The sequence below is a fragment of the Miniopterus schreibersii genome (assembly GCF_964146895.1).
Source record: "Miniopterus schreibersii genome assembly, chromosome: 11".
Taxonomy (NCBI): domain Eukaryota; kingdom Metazoa; phylum Chordata; class Mammalia; order Chiroptera; family Miniopteridae; genus Miniopterus; species Miniopterus schreibersii.
In genome coordinates, this window is record NC_138111.1 from 61,400,972 (window position 1) to 61,414,584 (window position 13,613).

At 39.7% G+C, this 13,613-nt stretch overlaps 1 protein-coding gene across 3 annotated transcripts in view; it reads right to left on the minus strand.

Moving 5' to 3' along the window:
* Nucleotides 1-823: 823 nt before the first annotated feature.
* LINGO2 (leucine rich repeat and Ig domain containing 2) overlaps nt 824-13,613 on the minus strand; it is a 1,050,740-nt gene continuing 1,037,950 nt past the window's right edge. For 2 of the 3 annotated variants that reach the window (XM_081152397.1, XM_081152399.1), the window contains one exon: nt 830-3,437. In XM_081152397.1, the coding sequence (XP_081008523.1) occupies nt 1,582-3,402 (1,821 nt within the window). In that variant the 5' untranslated portion in view covers nt 3,403-3,437 and the 3' untranslated portion in view covers nt 830-1,581. Of the gene's footprint in view, nt 3,438-13,613 lie in introns of all 3 variants that reach the window. The other variant, XM_081152398.1, reaches the window with a different exon arrangement.

Below are 13,613 nucleotides of genomic sequence, written 5' to 3' on the forward strand. Positions count from 1 at the left end.
AATTATATCTGCTTTGGACCAGATCACTAGTGGCAATGGCATGATACCATTAAAAAAAAACAACACACATGCAAAAAACTACAATATTTTAACTTTGAGTAACAATCATTAATACAAATTGAATTGGCAATATCCTTGGGTTAGTGGGGTAAAAGTGCCAGCACAATTTAACATATCTATAGGGGTATTATCTTAATTTTTCCTAATTTGAGGAAAAAATTTGATAAGTACTTTTTAATCCACCTTTTCCTCACATCTTTAAAAACACGACAGATTCCTCTTGGTCTACACAGGATACTTTTCAAAATAAAAACCAATTATCTACTTAGGAAGGAAGGAGGGACAAACCCTGATGTTGCCCATTCAAAGTAGTATTTTGTCTCGAGTACTTGAATAGACATCATCAGGGTGCCTAGATGTTTCCTTTGGCAACAATCCAGTCTTCAGACAGCTACCATCGTTTTCAACAGATTCTTATTAACATCATGTTATGCATGGGTCACCCTGGTTGGTGCTGGCATCTGAGAACAACTCTATCCAGAGAGCTTTTGAACATCTGAATTCTTGACGTTAGCTACGAGGCGACTATTACCCCATGAGTATACTATATAACAATCACATCCCCTTTCATCTTCTATTAACCCATTAGTAGCAACTGATAGAAGTAAAATCAAGTTGTCTTTCAATGGGTCATTTTCATTCTGACCACCTACCTTGCATTTTACAGGTACAACTAGTGGTCTACCACCTTCTGGAGAAACCAAGGGCTTTGTTACAGTAAACTGGTCCAGTGTGAGATCACAAGTATAAAAAATATTCCATTCTGTATCAAAACTAGGCACATGCCTTTATTTATAGTAACAGAAGTTAACAGAGTTGAGCAGTTTTGCCTGGGGTCCTGTTTCTTGGCTGGTCCTGCATGGGACAAATGCATCTTTCAACATGTCTCCGCCCGCCCACAGCTCCGGGGATCTAGCCTCAGGGCTACCTGTATGTAAAGGAAGGTGAAATCACACTTGGATCTATAGTGGTAACTCAAAGCATAACCTCTCATTCATATTGCTTTAAAACATAGACAGCATATATGTTTCAAAAAAAAAAAGGAAGAGTAAAGAATATATTGATTTCTTTGTGGTGTCGAACCAACAGTATGGTATGATGCAAGGGTTTAATAAGGGGTAATCATAGATACAAATTTTTCTGTAGAGTATATTTAGACAAATGCGTCTTTTTAATATGTAAATCCTACATTGTAGGTTGTTCCTTTTAATTTCTTCGTTTGTTTCTGCAGTGGTAGAAAATGTTGAATAACCATCCATGAGCATGAGCCAAAGGTTCAGGTTCCTTACTGAGATCCCCAGAATGCCAATATTTGCAATGCAAACAATTAGTATCCCACTGTGTGAAGGGCTTTGACACACGCCCGCCTGCCTCTAGGTGGAGAGTCTCCAAGAAGCAGTCGTCCTGCTTCCCAGGCCCTGCTTTGACACAGGGGCAGCTGCACTAAGCTAGTGATGACTGTGCCAGGCTGTCCTACCGGTTACCGACGATGACACAGATGCACGGGTGAGTGGTAGACCCTCAAATCATTTTCATGTTGAACCTCCTGGGTCCAGCCACCTCCCCTTCCACAACAGCACCATTGTTTTTCCGGGGCACGTACTCAAGGTCAATGCTGTTTTTGTGCTTGCCTTTCCCTCGGCTCCACACAAAGAGGAGGAGGAAACAAAATAAAACCACTCCCAGGAATGTGAAACAGCCCATGGCTGTAGACACCAGTATTGTTTTAAGGTCCAGGGAGAAAGTGTTGGCGTTGGTGCCATTGGAAATGGTGTCGTTGGAGTCGGTCATGTACATAGGGGTCCTGTTGGCATAGAGGAAGCGGTCTGAGGTGAAGCCTTTCACAGTGAGGGAGGCTGTGAAGGTGTCGTTCCCAGCAGCGTTGCTGGCAATGCAAACATACATCCCACTGTCTTGATCCTGGGCAAAGCGGATTTCCAAGGTGCCGTCACCCAACACGGTGGCTCTTCCATTGGACTTGGTGGTGATGAAACGCCTTCGAGGTGTCACCCAGGAAATCACAGGCTGAGGGTCCCCGTCAGCGTTGCATTCTAGCTGGACCGTCTGCCCTTCGTCCACCAGCAGATGTTGCAACTTCTTTTCACGGATTTTAGGTTTTTTGCAGGTAAAGTAAAAAGAAAGGGCAGTGCTATGGAAATCCTTGAATGACCTCTCGCGGATGGTGTCGGGGCCAGCGCACATGGGCTGCTGGCCACCAAACTCCAGAGTGGGGTGCCGCTGCAGGATCCAGAGGAGACGGCAGTCGCAGGCCAGTGGGTTGTTGTTAATGCTCAGGACCTCCAAAGCCCTAGGGGAGGAGAAGACATTCTCTTCCAAAGTTTCCAGTAGGTTCTGAGACACATTGAGCACGCGAAGGAAGTGGAGCCCTTGGAAGGAGTGAGGCTCAATGGTGCGGAGCTGGGCCCCCACTATATGAAGCTCCTGAAGGCGGATCAGGTCAGAGAACATCCCTGCTTCAACAGTGCTGATGGGATTGTAGGAGAGGTTCAGGTGGGTGAGATAGACCAGGTGTTTAAAGGCAAGGAAGGGTACTGTGGACAGGTTGGTGTTGGTGATTGAGAGAGAGGTGAGGTTGAGACCGTAGAGGCTATTGGCAGGCATCATGTCCAGGAGAGGCCAATAGTCAATCTCTAGGTGTTTCAGGTGGAACAATCTTTTAAAGGCATACACAGGCATAGTGTTGATATTGAGATGCTTCAGGTGCAGGCTCAGGAGGCTGCGGAGGTGGGAGAGGGCTTCTGTTGGTACTGCTGTTAGGTTGCATTTCTCCAGGGTGAGCTGCTCCAAGCTGAGCAGCCCACTGAAGGCCCTGTGTGATATATAAACCAGGTCATTGTCCCCCACTTCCAGAGACTTCAGGCTATGCAGATCCTGGAACATGTAGTCCAGTAAGATGACAATCTTATTCTCACTAATGTCAAGCTTGGTGAGGTTGGACAGCCCCGCGAACACCCCCAAGGGGACCAACTTCAGGCGGTTGCCTTTCAGGCGGAGGGAGCGCAGGTTGAAGAGGTTGTTAAACGCGCCTGGCTCCACATTGGCGATGATGTTGTCACTCAGGTCTATCTCCTCCAGCAGAGGGTATGACACGAATTCCTCCGGGTTGACGCTTTTCAGCCTGTTCTTGCTGAGGTCCAAGATTTTGGTCTCGATGGGAATGCCCTCGGGGATGGCGACCAGTCGCCTCCTGTGGCAGCTGACGGACTTGTTCTGGGCAGAGCACTCGCAGCGGGCAGGGCAGCCGAGGGTGGGCCCCATGAAGACCAAGGCCACGGCCAGACCCAGGAACGGCTGCCAGCATGGCATGGCCGTGTGAAGCATGACTCCCCCTCTTGCTCGGCAGCTCGGTCACGGGCCTGCGGGGGGGCAGACAGAGAAGACGGAAAGTGGGGTCAGGACGTGGGAAGGTAAAGGGGCGCCAGCAAGGCAGCGGCACAGTGGGGGGGCCCTGGCTCGGCCCCCGCGCCTCCCAACCGCAACCCCAGGGCCTCCGGCAGCAGCCGCGGGTCTTGGATAAGTTACTGCGCCTCCCTGCACTTCAGCCACAGACCCCTTCTCTCACAAGGGAAGTTTAAAACAATATTTTCAGATAAAAAAAGTATTTGATGAACTTCAGTTTTACTCCTGAATTATAAAAGAACAATTAATAAGAGTATAGTTCTCTAATCAGTGTTTACATATATGTCTATGTGCAGCTGTATCTATCTACATCTAAAGAAAAATGTAGAAACAAGGGGAAGGCATAGAAAGTGCTGGCAAAATCAATTACATAATAACATGAGAATTATAATTATTGAAAAAGATGTGGTAAAACTATTATTGTTCATAGATCAAATTAATGTCTTGTCTTGAAAACCAAAGGAAATCAACTGAAAAATTAGAATAGGAGAATTAAGTAAATTAACATTATAAAATATAATTTTATATATAAAACACAGAAAATATTATTGTCAAAATTATTTCAGTAACAGCCTCTCTGAAAAAAATTCCTTAGAATAAATTTAATAAGAAATACACAGAATAGGGCAGAACCTACCTAAAAGGGGATATACTATATATTTTAATAGAAAGATCTGCACATAAACTTTAATAAAACAAATTCTAGTAAATTCCACGTAAATTAAGAATTAAAATGCAAGAAAAAATAATGTATTAGAAAAAATAATTTTTTTAATAGAGTTGGAAAGCATTTTCTATGACTAAAGCTAGCAATCATGAGAGAAAGCAACCATCTTTTCAATTTTATTCATTTAAAAAATAATAGTATAACAAGCAAGCAAACAACACACACACAAAGGCAGTTGCTAAACTGGAGACTATATTTTAGACTCATAATACATAAGAGATTAAAGATACTACTAAATAAATGGCTCTTATTAAGGAGAAGAGGTGAATGTAATAACAATTAAAAGCAGTTGATAAATATCTGAAAAGATCACAAACTTCACTAAGAAGCAAAAAAATGCAAATTAAAACAACCGGTATATCACTTTTACCTGTCACATGGGCAAAGTTCAATAATCATTTTTACTTAGAATTAACAAGGGCAGCAGGGACCGATGGAAGGAATGTAAAACTGGTACAGCCTTCTGGAGGTTCAGATACAACAATGAGGAGGTTAATTAATATATTAAATTTAAATATATCAACATTCAACATGTTCATCTCTTTGAATCATTTTTTGTCTTTGTTAATTTTTAAAAATTTGTTATAACCACTTTATTGAGGTATGATTGGCATACAACTTGAGTTTGGGGATAAATATACACACCTGTGAAGTCATCAACACAGTTTACGCAATATTATATCCATCACCTCCAAACGTGGGTAAGTCTCATGACCTTTTTTCCCCTAGAGGCGTATCATAAGGAAATAATTCAATATACACCTATATTTGATACAGGTTCTTCTGGGTTCAATTTGCTCTTTTCATTTACTTATTTCCCTATGGCAGAACCTATTTCATTGATTTTAGACCTTGTTTCTCTAATACAAGCTTTTAAAACTCCAAATATCCCCCATGCTTTGCTTTACTGCATTTCACAAATTTTACTATATATTTAAAGATTACCATTCTAGCCAAAACATTTTTCTAATTTATGCTTACTTTTTTTGAATCATGGATGGTTTGGAACTGAGTTACCTTATTTCTGAGTATTTAGGTCTTTTCTAGAGTCTTTTTTATTTATAATTTAATTCTGTTGTGGTCAGAGAACATACTCTGCAAAATTTCAATCGTTTGAAATCTACTGAGATTGTTTTATGGACCAATATGAAACCAATCTTGGTGACTACTCCATGTGCACTTGAAATAGAGGTGTAGTTGCTGTCTGGGATGCAATGGTCTGTAAAAGTCATTAAGGTTAATAGGGTTGATGGTGTTGTCCAGATTTTCCAAATCCTTATTAACTTTTCCAAAGATATTCATTCTATCAGCTACTGAGAAATACCTGTTAAAATCTCCAACTATGAATGTAAGTTTGTCTATTTCCCTAAGTGTCATAGGTTTTTGTTTCATGGGTTTTGAAGCTCAACTATTAAGCACATGTTCAGTTTCTGATGTATTGATCTTTTATCGCTATAAAGAGTTCATCTTTGTGCCTAGTACTAGTCCTTGTCTTCAGGTCCCCTTGAATGATTAATACAGCCACTTGAGCGGCTTCATGTTTCCATGGTATACCTTTTTCCATCCTTTTACTTTCAACCTATGTGTCTTTGTAGTTAAACAGCTCCTCTTATAGACAGCAAGTGGCTAGCTTTTGCTTTTGAGTCAGTCTAATGATTTTTGCAATCTCTGCCTTTTGTTAGATTGCTCTGTCCATTTAAACGGAATATAACTACTAATATAGTTGCATTTAGGTATGCCATTTTGCTATTTGTTGCTTGAATTTTTTCCTTTCTCCCTTATTGTCTTGTTTTAATCAATTATTATATTTTAGCATTACATTTAAATTTGTTTTCATTTCCTATATATTTATTTACATTATTTGGTGGTCTGGGGATTATGGTATACATCTTTAATTTACTACAATCTACTTAGTTATCAAATTGCTTCGTGTAAAATACATAGTAGCCCCGCAACAGTATATTTCCATTTATCTCTCCCCCCGATCTTGGTGGAACGAGGCGTGTATTCTAGGCACAGTGGACAGTGTGCGCAGACATGGAAATAACGGAGAATACGCTGTATAGTCAGCTGGAGCAGGAGCAGGAGAGGGTACAGGCCAAAGCGCTAATTAGGGGAATGATTCACGAGGGGTGTGGAAACTGTGATAAGCTGCGTGCACTTCACCCTGAGGGCAATGACCGGCCATTAAAGTGTTTTATGAAAAGAGTGATATGATCATATTTACATTTGGGGAAGAGTAATCTGACTGCAGCAAGAAAAATAGACTTGCAGGAGGGAAAAGCTGGAAACTCAGAGCTGTTGCATTCATTCAAGCCAGAATAAAAGTGCTCCCGATCAGGGCCATAGCAGTAGGCTCGGGGAAACGGGCAGATCCAGAGAGGTTTTGAAGCACAATAGAAATGCTTTAGTTGAGGATTGGCTGCGAGGAGAGAAAGAGGCAAAGATGACTTCTGCCTTTGTCACGTGGATGGGACCTGGTCATTCGCTGAGAGGGCAAGTTTAATAGCAGTAACAAAACCTGGAATTTCTGGTTCCCTCATATATGTCTGTCACGGGGTCAAAATGTGTGGGTTCCCTAGGCAGATTAATGGTTTTACACTTCTTAAAATAATATTTTTCAAATACTTTTCCTATTACAATTATATGGCTCTGTATGTTCAAGATACATGTTTATTACACACTCTGTGCATTTCAGTTTATTTTAAATTGATGGTAAAGAGTAAGCTTTTTTTTTAAAAATTCCACTGGAGAGTGCAGTCTTTTCCGGCAGTGTTTGTTCAATCTACACATCACTAGTTAGATAAGGAGAACACTGGCATCCTCTTTCTGTCATGGTTTAGGAAAACGTTTTTATTGCTGAAATCCCTGAATCTGGCCCTGAATGCGTCTAACATGGAAATGACAGTGCCTAATTCAATCACAGCCACAACTTAACCAGAAAGCAGCTCAACTTAGGTGCATAGTATCTATCATTTTTTCCCCCTTAAAAATTGGTTATTTTGGTTCCAAAGTGAAGGACGATCGCAGAGAAGGGTGGCTAAGTGCTCGGTAAGCAGGCAGCAGACACGCTGCCTTGGGGTCTGGGGTCCCTGCCCGCTCTACCTTTGGGCCGTAGCTCCTCAGAGGTCTCTGGTGCAGTTTGGAAACTGTAGGAAGGTTGTGCTTTATTATTCTCATCACAGATATTTCTCAGTTTTAGTCCAGAAGGGCAAACTGCTGACTCCGTTTAGCTTTCGCCATCAGTAGAAGTCTTGCAATCAAAGCTTTCTCATCATGTCCAGCTGTGACCAAGGTTTGACAAGATGAACTTCGCTTCATTAATAAAGCAGGAATCAGAAATCTGTGGGGACCTGGCGAGGGACTCGCCGGCACAGTGATTAGCATGTGAGTTGGAGAGGTTCATGCTTATGCTGTTTGTGGGCTGGGTATTTTAGTTGACAGTCCATTCTATGAGTGAAAGGCACACAAACCTTCAGGAAGCAGCCTTCAAGAAGCAATGTGAAAGAACAAATAGCAAAAGATCTGGACCCAGAAAGACCTGGCTCAAATTCTGAGTTTGACGTTTGTTAGCTGTGGGCCATGGGTAGGCCGATGACATCGACGATTCTCATCTCCTGTTAATTTGTGAAAAGAAAGCAGAAAGGATCACAGGTGGTATATGTCAGGTGCTGAGCACATAAATAAAGGCTGCCACTATTATAATTTTTATGAGATAACTGAAGCAATATCCAGCAAGGCAGAAAGCATGCCAGAGAAAGACAGAGTTCCTCTGGGGACAGATTAGGAGGACACTGGAGAGGAGGCCCTCAAACAGGTGACATGGATAAAGAGAAATAGATGGCGAAATGGAGATTTTCAGGCAGCCACCATTTTCAAAAACACAAGTAAGAAAGGAAAGAGGTGACGGCTGTGCTGTTTAGAAGAGAAACAGCTGCTTTGATGGATGATAAAGTACTGATAAATTGCTTAGCCTGGGAATTCTATGATTAATTTAGTTCTCTGACTGCAGCTAAACAAGGGCACAGAACAATAAATGGATAGCACGGCAATCTCTTTAAACCTTCACACTAGCTAATGATAGGAGTCTCCCCCAGTGAAGTTACTTCTCAGATGGAGAGAGGTGGGTGATGAGAGAGGTAAGGCGGGAAAAAATAAGAGAAATGATTTAACGAATAATATACTCCTGAGGGTTTACCTTTCCGGTGTCCAAAACTGTAAATTCAGAAGTACTGGTCTGTGCCTAAACTAATTAATGAAGGGTTGTGAAAGTTGTGTAAAACTAAGAGAAATCAATTTTAGTGTGAGCAAGCCTCGAGTCACCGGGTTCTTTGAAGGACCCATGTGAACCTGAGCATGAACCCCAAATCCCCTACCTGGTAGGAAACATTAGATTTGAACTGTTTTCTACAGAATACAGTTTATCTTCCTACATGATTTCCAGTAATCCTCCAAAGCACTGTATTTTTACCTTTTTCTCTCTACTCAACTTTTGGTATGGAGGGAATGGAAACTTTCAATATTAAGGCTCAACATTCAAGGTGGAAAGAGCCAACATGAAAGCCAGATCAGGAGAGCACCCAATGGGTTTTATAAATTATATGAAATTATTTTTAAAACAAAAATGACAAATACAATGATAAAATTACTCAGTGGCTCATGCAGATAGGTGAACAGTTACCCACCACTGTGGGTACCTCTCAACTAACCATATGCAGATTAGCATTTCTGAAAAAAACTGAAGATGGCATTTTGATTTCTAGTTTCTTAGATACAGACTATTAGATGCTTGCAATCGTCATTTGGTTAGAAGCCTATATAGATAATGATAGATTCTGTGTGAAATTGCTATAAAATGGTCATACGACTAGTAAATTGAACAAGCAGGACTTGTAGGCGTAGTCAAGTAGCATCTTAATTTCCCCCCTCTACTGTCCCTTTGTAATTTATTGAGGAGCGGTATGGAGATCAGAAAAGCTCTTATTTAACTGGAACTGTCATAGATAACTTAGTGCTCTCTGGGACTGGCAGATTTTAAAGCTGAATCCTTTTATGGGGCAGTTTCTGGGGCTCTAAAGACGTCTCACTGGTAATTCCCCTGATCTGGATGAGTGAATCTCTGTTCTGGTTTGCTGGGTAGTCATTCCACAGTCCCCAGGAATGCTCACTTCCAGCTAGTATTTGCTGAGGCCCCCTTGCCTGCCAAGGTGAAATTATTGAAAGGACCTAAGGTAAGTCTAATACTGGCTCTTTCATGTGTGTTGCCCTCATTTAGCATGGGGAACACACATTTGCCCAGAAAACCCTTGTCAATGCAGAATAGTCGTAATACAGCAGCAACTTCCTTTACCACAAAAGAGGCTATTGAGCTCAATATTTGTATTTTCCAGGAAGAAGTCACACAGAAGTCATGATGTGCCCTTAACCATAGTGGAAGACTGAAGGATTCCACAGGTCCTGTTGAAGCACCCTTCTTGCTTGAGGAGTCATTTTTCTAAGGTTAGTCCTAGTTAATAATGGAGCCAATATTTCTACGCAGGACTTTTTTTACTTCAAAGGCAGAGCCCTAGCCTTTACCCTGTACTTCTTCCATCTTTTCTTATACAATACATCTCATCTCAAACAGATATCAAATATGACTATTTTATAAAAACAATTTTTATAGTAATGCTTCCTTTTAAAAATAGAGAAGAACCTAAAATTTCCTCACCTTCCCTCTGGGCTATGCTTTGGTATCTTTTTTCACAGTTCTGAATCCCCTTTCCACTGGACTGTATCTGTTTCCAAACATGAGTTCATTTTGTATTCAAGTGACTAGTAAACAATTAGCAAAGCTTGTCCTAAGTCATTCATTAACAGTTTCTGTTTAGTCTTTCCTGAAACTGGAGAGCCCTCTGTTCTTGTTTATTTTGATCTCTTTGAAATGCAAATTATTTGCTCTTCCACAGCTTGGGGTCTCCTTTTGGCCTACTTAGAAATACTTGGACACATAGTGTGCCTATTCTACTTAAACCTTTCAAAGATGGAAGTGGTTTCTGTCTAGCTTTGAGATGTCTTTTAGAAATTAATATGATTGAAGGATAGTTGGCATAAGATGCTGCTGGCCAAATCTGGAAGGCAGAATATGGTCCATGGACAAGAGCAACAATAAAAATGTGTTTAAATCTTAACCTTCTCTTACTCTGTTTTCTTACCTCTAAAATGAGAATAATAGGCACTATCCTACAGGGTTATTGTGGGAATGAAATGTACTAATGTATGTAAAGTCAGAGCCCTACCTGTCGATCATTATTATTATTTAGAGAAACATGGATATTGCAAATGATATCTTAGACATAAAATCTCTCAGTTGAAGGAAGTACTAAAATCCTTTCCTGATGTAGTTACCTCCTAGGTAATTTGGAGGCACTGGATTAATCCATCTGGGTGGACATTAAGGTCTTTTAAGTATCTCATAGTACAAATGAGAAAACCGAGGTAGCCACAACCAAGGGCAAAAATTCCTGTTACTAAGTTACTCAAATCTCTCTGAGGGTAGAGTTAGGAAAAGTTATGAAATATGTTTCTCATTTGGAGTAAAAAAAAAATTCTTCCTTTCTGTGGTAATTGTTGTTCAGTCCTCAAGTTCCATCCAGGCCAGTCTGGGTGAAAGGTGTGACCACAGAGGCCAACTCCTCTCCTCAGTGAGATTAGTCAGTGTCCCTCGGGCAAGTAAGATCAAATGAAGGAGAATCCTGTTAAGTAGTTTCCCTTCAGAGTCCTCAGTTTTACCTGTTGTTCTAAGAAAAGTGGACTCTTTGAAATGTGGGTATGCCTGAATGAATCTCTCTGGAGATTACCTAGTTTTAATTAGTTGGTGCCAAAGGCACCTAGACATTTTAGCTGCTTTCTTGTTTAAAGCTGTTCAGACAAGATACTGTTTTAAATCCCATCTGGAAGACTCTGGAAATGAACAGATAAAGCCTGAAATCTCTGTGGCTTAAATCAGTAGTTTATTAGTTCTGCTCCGTGAAAACTGAGGGACTTGTGCTTATGCATTTTACAGCTCCACCCTCTTCTAGATCTTTAAATCCTTTCCATTCCATATGGAGAAACACAGAGAGGATTGTGGGCAAGAGTTTTCATGAATCAGACCTGACTGCAGCACTCATAATTTCTGCCTATATTCACTAGCCAGAACTCAGTCATGCAGGCACACCTATGTACCTCTGAGGAAAAGAAAGCAGCCATTCTCTGCCAAATTGATATTAAATATCTATTATTATGTATATATTTAAGCTTGTATTATTTATAAATTATTCCAAAAAGGATTTAGGCATCTAGAATATTTATCATTTATCTAAAATATCACTGATGCAATTTTGGATTCAGCTTTGTTTCTCTAACATGCAACCCTCCCCCCCCCCAAAAAAAAAAACCCCACAATCATAGCTTGCCACACTATGGTTCAACTTTAGCATTCCTTGATGTAAGCAAGTCTCTATCTTTGCAAGATAGAGAATTGCATCCGAAGTTCCCATTTATGTGCCTATTCTTAATTCATACTAAGTCATTATGAGATTCCTAGGTGACAGAAATTTTATCGTTTTTAGATAAGAAAATGAAGTCAACATGAAGCTTTTAAAAATAGTATATAACAAACTAAAGACCTTTCCTGATGTAGGTCACCTCTAGGGACAGGCAATGTGGAGGCCCTGGATTAGTTTAACCAAGAACTTGTAGTTTTTTACATCCTAAAATGCTCAGAACAAATTTTGGCCTCTAACTTTAAAAGATATGTGGGGACTTTCCCTTATTTTTAGTAACTAATGGCTGCCAACTAATTGCTTGAATTCCCTCCATAAAAGAGTGGAAAACTATCAAAAGTATTGAATTATATTGAATATTAAACACATACTAGTTACCTTCTCTGTGCAAGGCAGAGCTGAGGACATAGAAATAAGTCAAGGCAATTCTTATTCTCAGACACTCAGCGGTCTAATAGGAAAACTCTGTCCAGTACAAGTTAATGATGTTAATATTTTCCTATACTGGAATGAAGTTATAACTCTAAACATCAAAGATACATTTTATTATGTTATTTAATATAAAACATGGCAAAAAGAAATGTCTAGTCATGTAGAAATAATTGCATTATCTGTGGCTCATTTCCTTAGACTATTATGTAGGGATTAAAATTATGATTATATATTTAATAACTTGGAAAATTTTTACATGGAAAATGTTAAGTGAAAAAAGATATAAATTCGTACCTATATTTTCACCATATACAAAAATAAACTTAAAATTGATTAGAGACTTAAATGTTAAAACTGCTAGAAGAAAACAGGAAGACACAGGAAGTAAACTCTGACATTGCTCTTAATAATATCTTTTTGGATATTCCTCCTAAAGGAAGGGAAACACAAGAATACAAATGTTACTATATCAAACTAAAAAGTTTTGCACGGCGAAGGAAACCATTAACAAAATGAAAAGACAAGCTATTGAATGGGAGGAGAAATTCACAAATAATATGTCTGATTCAAAAAATGGGCGGAGGCCCAGAATAGACATACCCCACTCCTGTCAGAATGGCTATCATCAATAAAGCAACAAATAACACATGCTAGTGAGAATGCGGAGAAAAGGGAACTATTGTACTATTGGTGGGATTGTAAATTAGTGCAGACATTATGGGAAACAGTATGAAGATTCCTCAAATAATTAAAAATAGAACTGCCATATGACCCAGCAATTCCACCTCTGGGTATCTGAAGAAAACTAAAACACTGGCTCAAAAAGATATATGCACAGCTCTCTATGTTCACTGCAGCATTACTAGTAATAGCCAGAATATGGAAGAAACCCAAATGCCCACCCCAACAGATGAATGGGTGAGGAAGCTGTGGTCATATATACAATGGAATACTATTCAGCAGTAAAAAGGAGTGAACATTTGCCATATGCAACAACATGGGTGGACCTAGAGCTCTTATGATGAGTGAAATAAGTCAGAGACAAATACCATATGATTTCACTTATATGTAGAATCTAAAACAAAATAAATGAATAAATAAATTAAAACATCAACAGACCCATAGATACAGAGAACAGGCTGATGGGTCTAGCGGAGGGGATACAAGGATGGAAATGTAAAAATAAAATAAATGATCTATATTATGAATATAATTAAGTGAAAATTAACCATATGCATCAAACAGAAGACTAATTGTGTTACAAGTAATGGGTATATATTCTATCAGTCTAACTTGTTTTTTTTGGTTCATTTCCAAAAAACGTTCCAATGCACATTATACTATCCTAATTTTGAAAGAACAAACAGAACAGAAAAACGTGACAACCCTTTGCCATTCAATCACAGTAAACCTCTGTCCTAGTGGGTAACTAATACACAGACCTGACC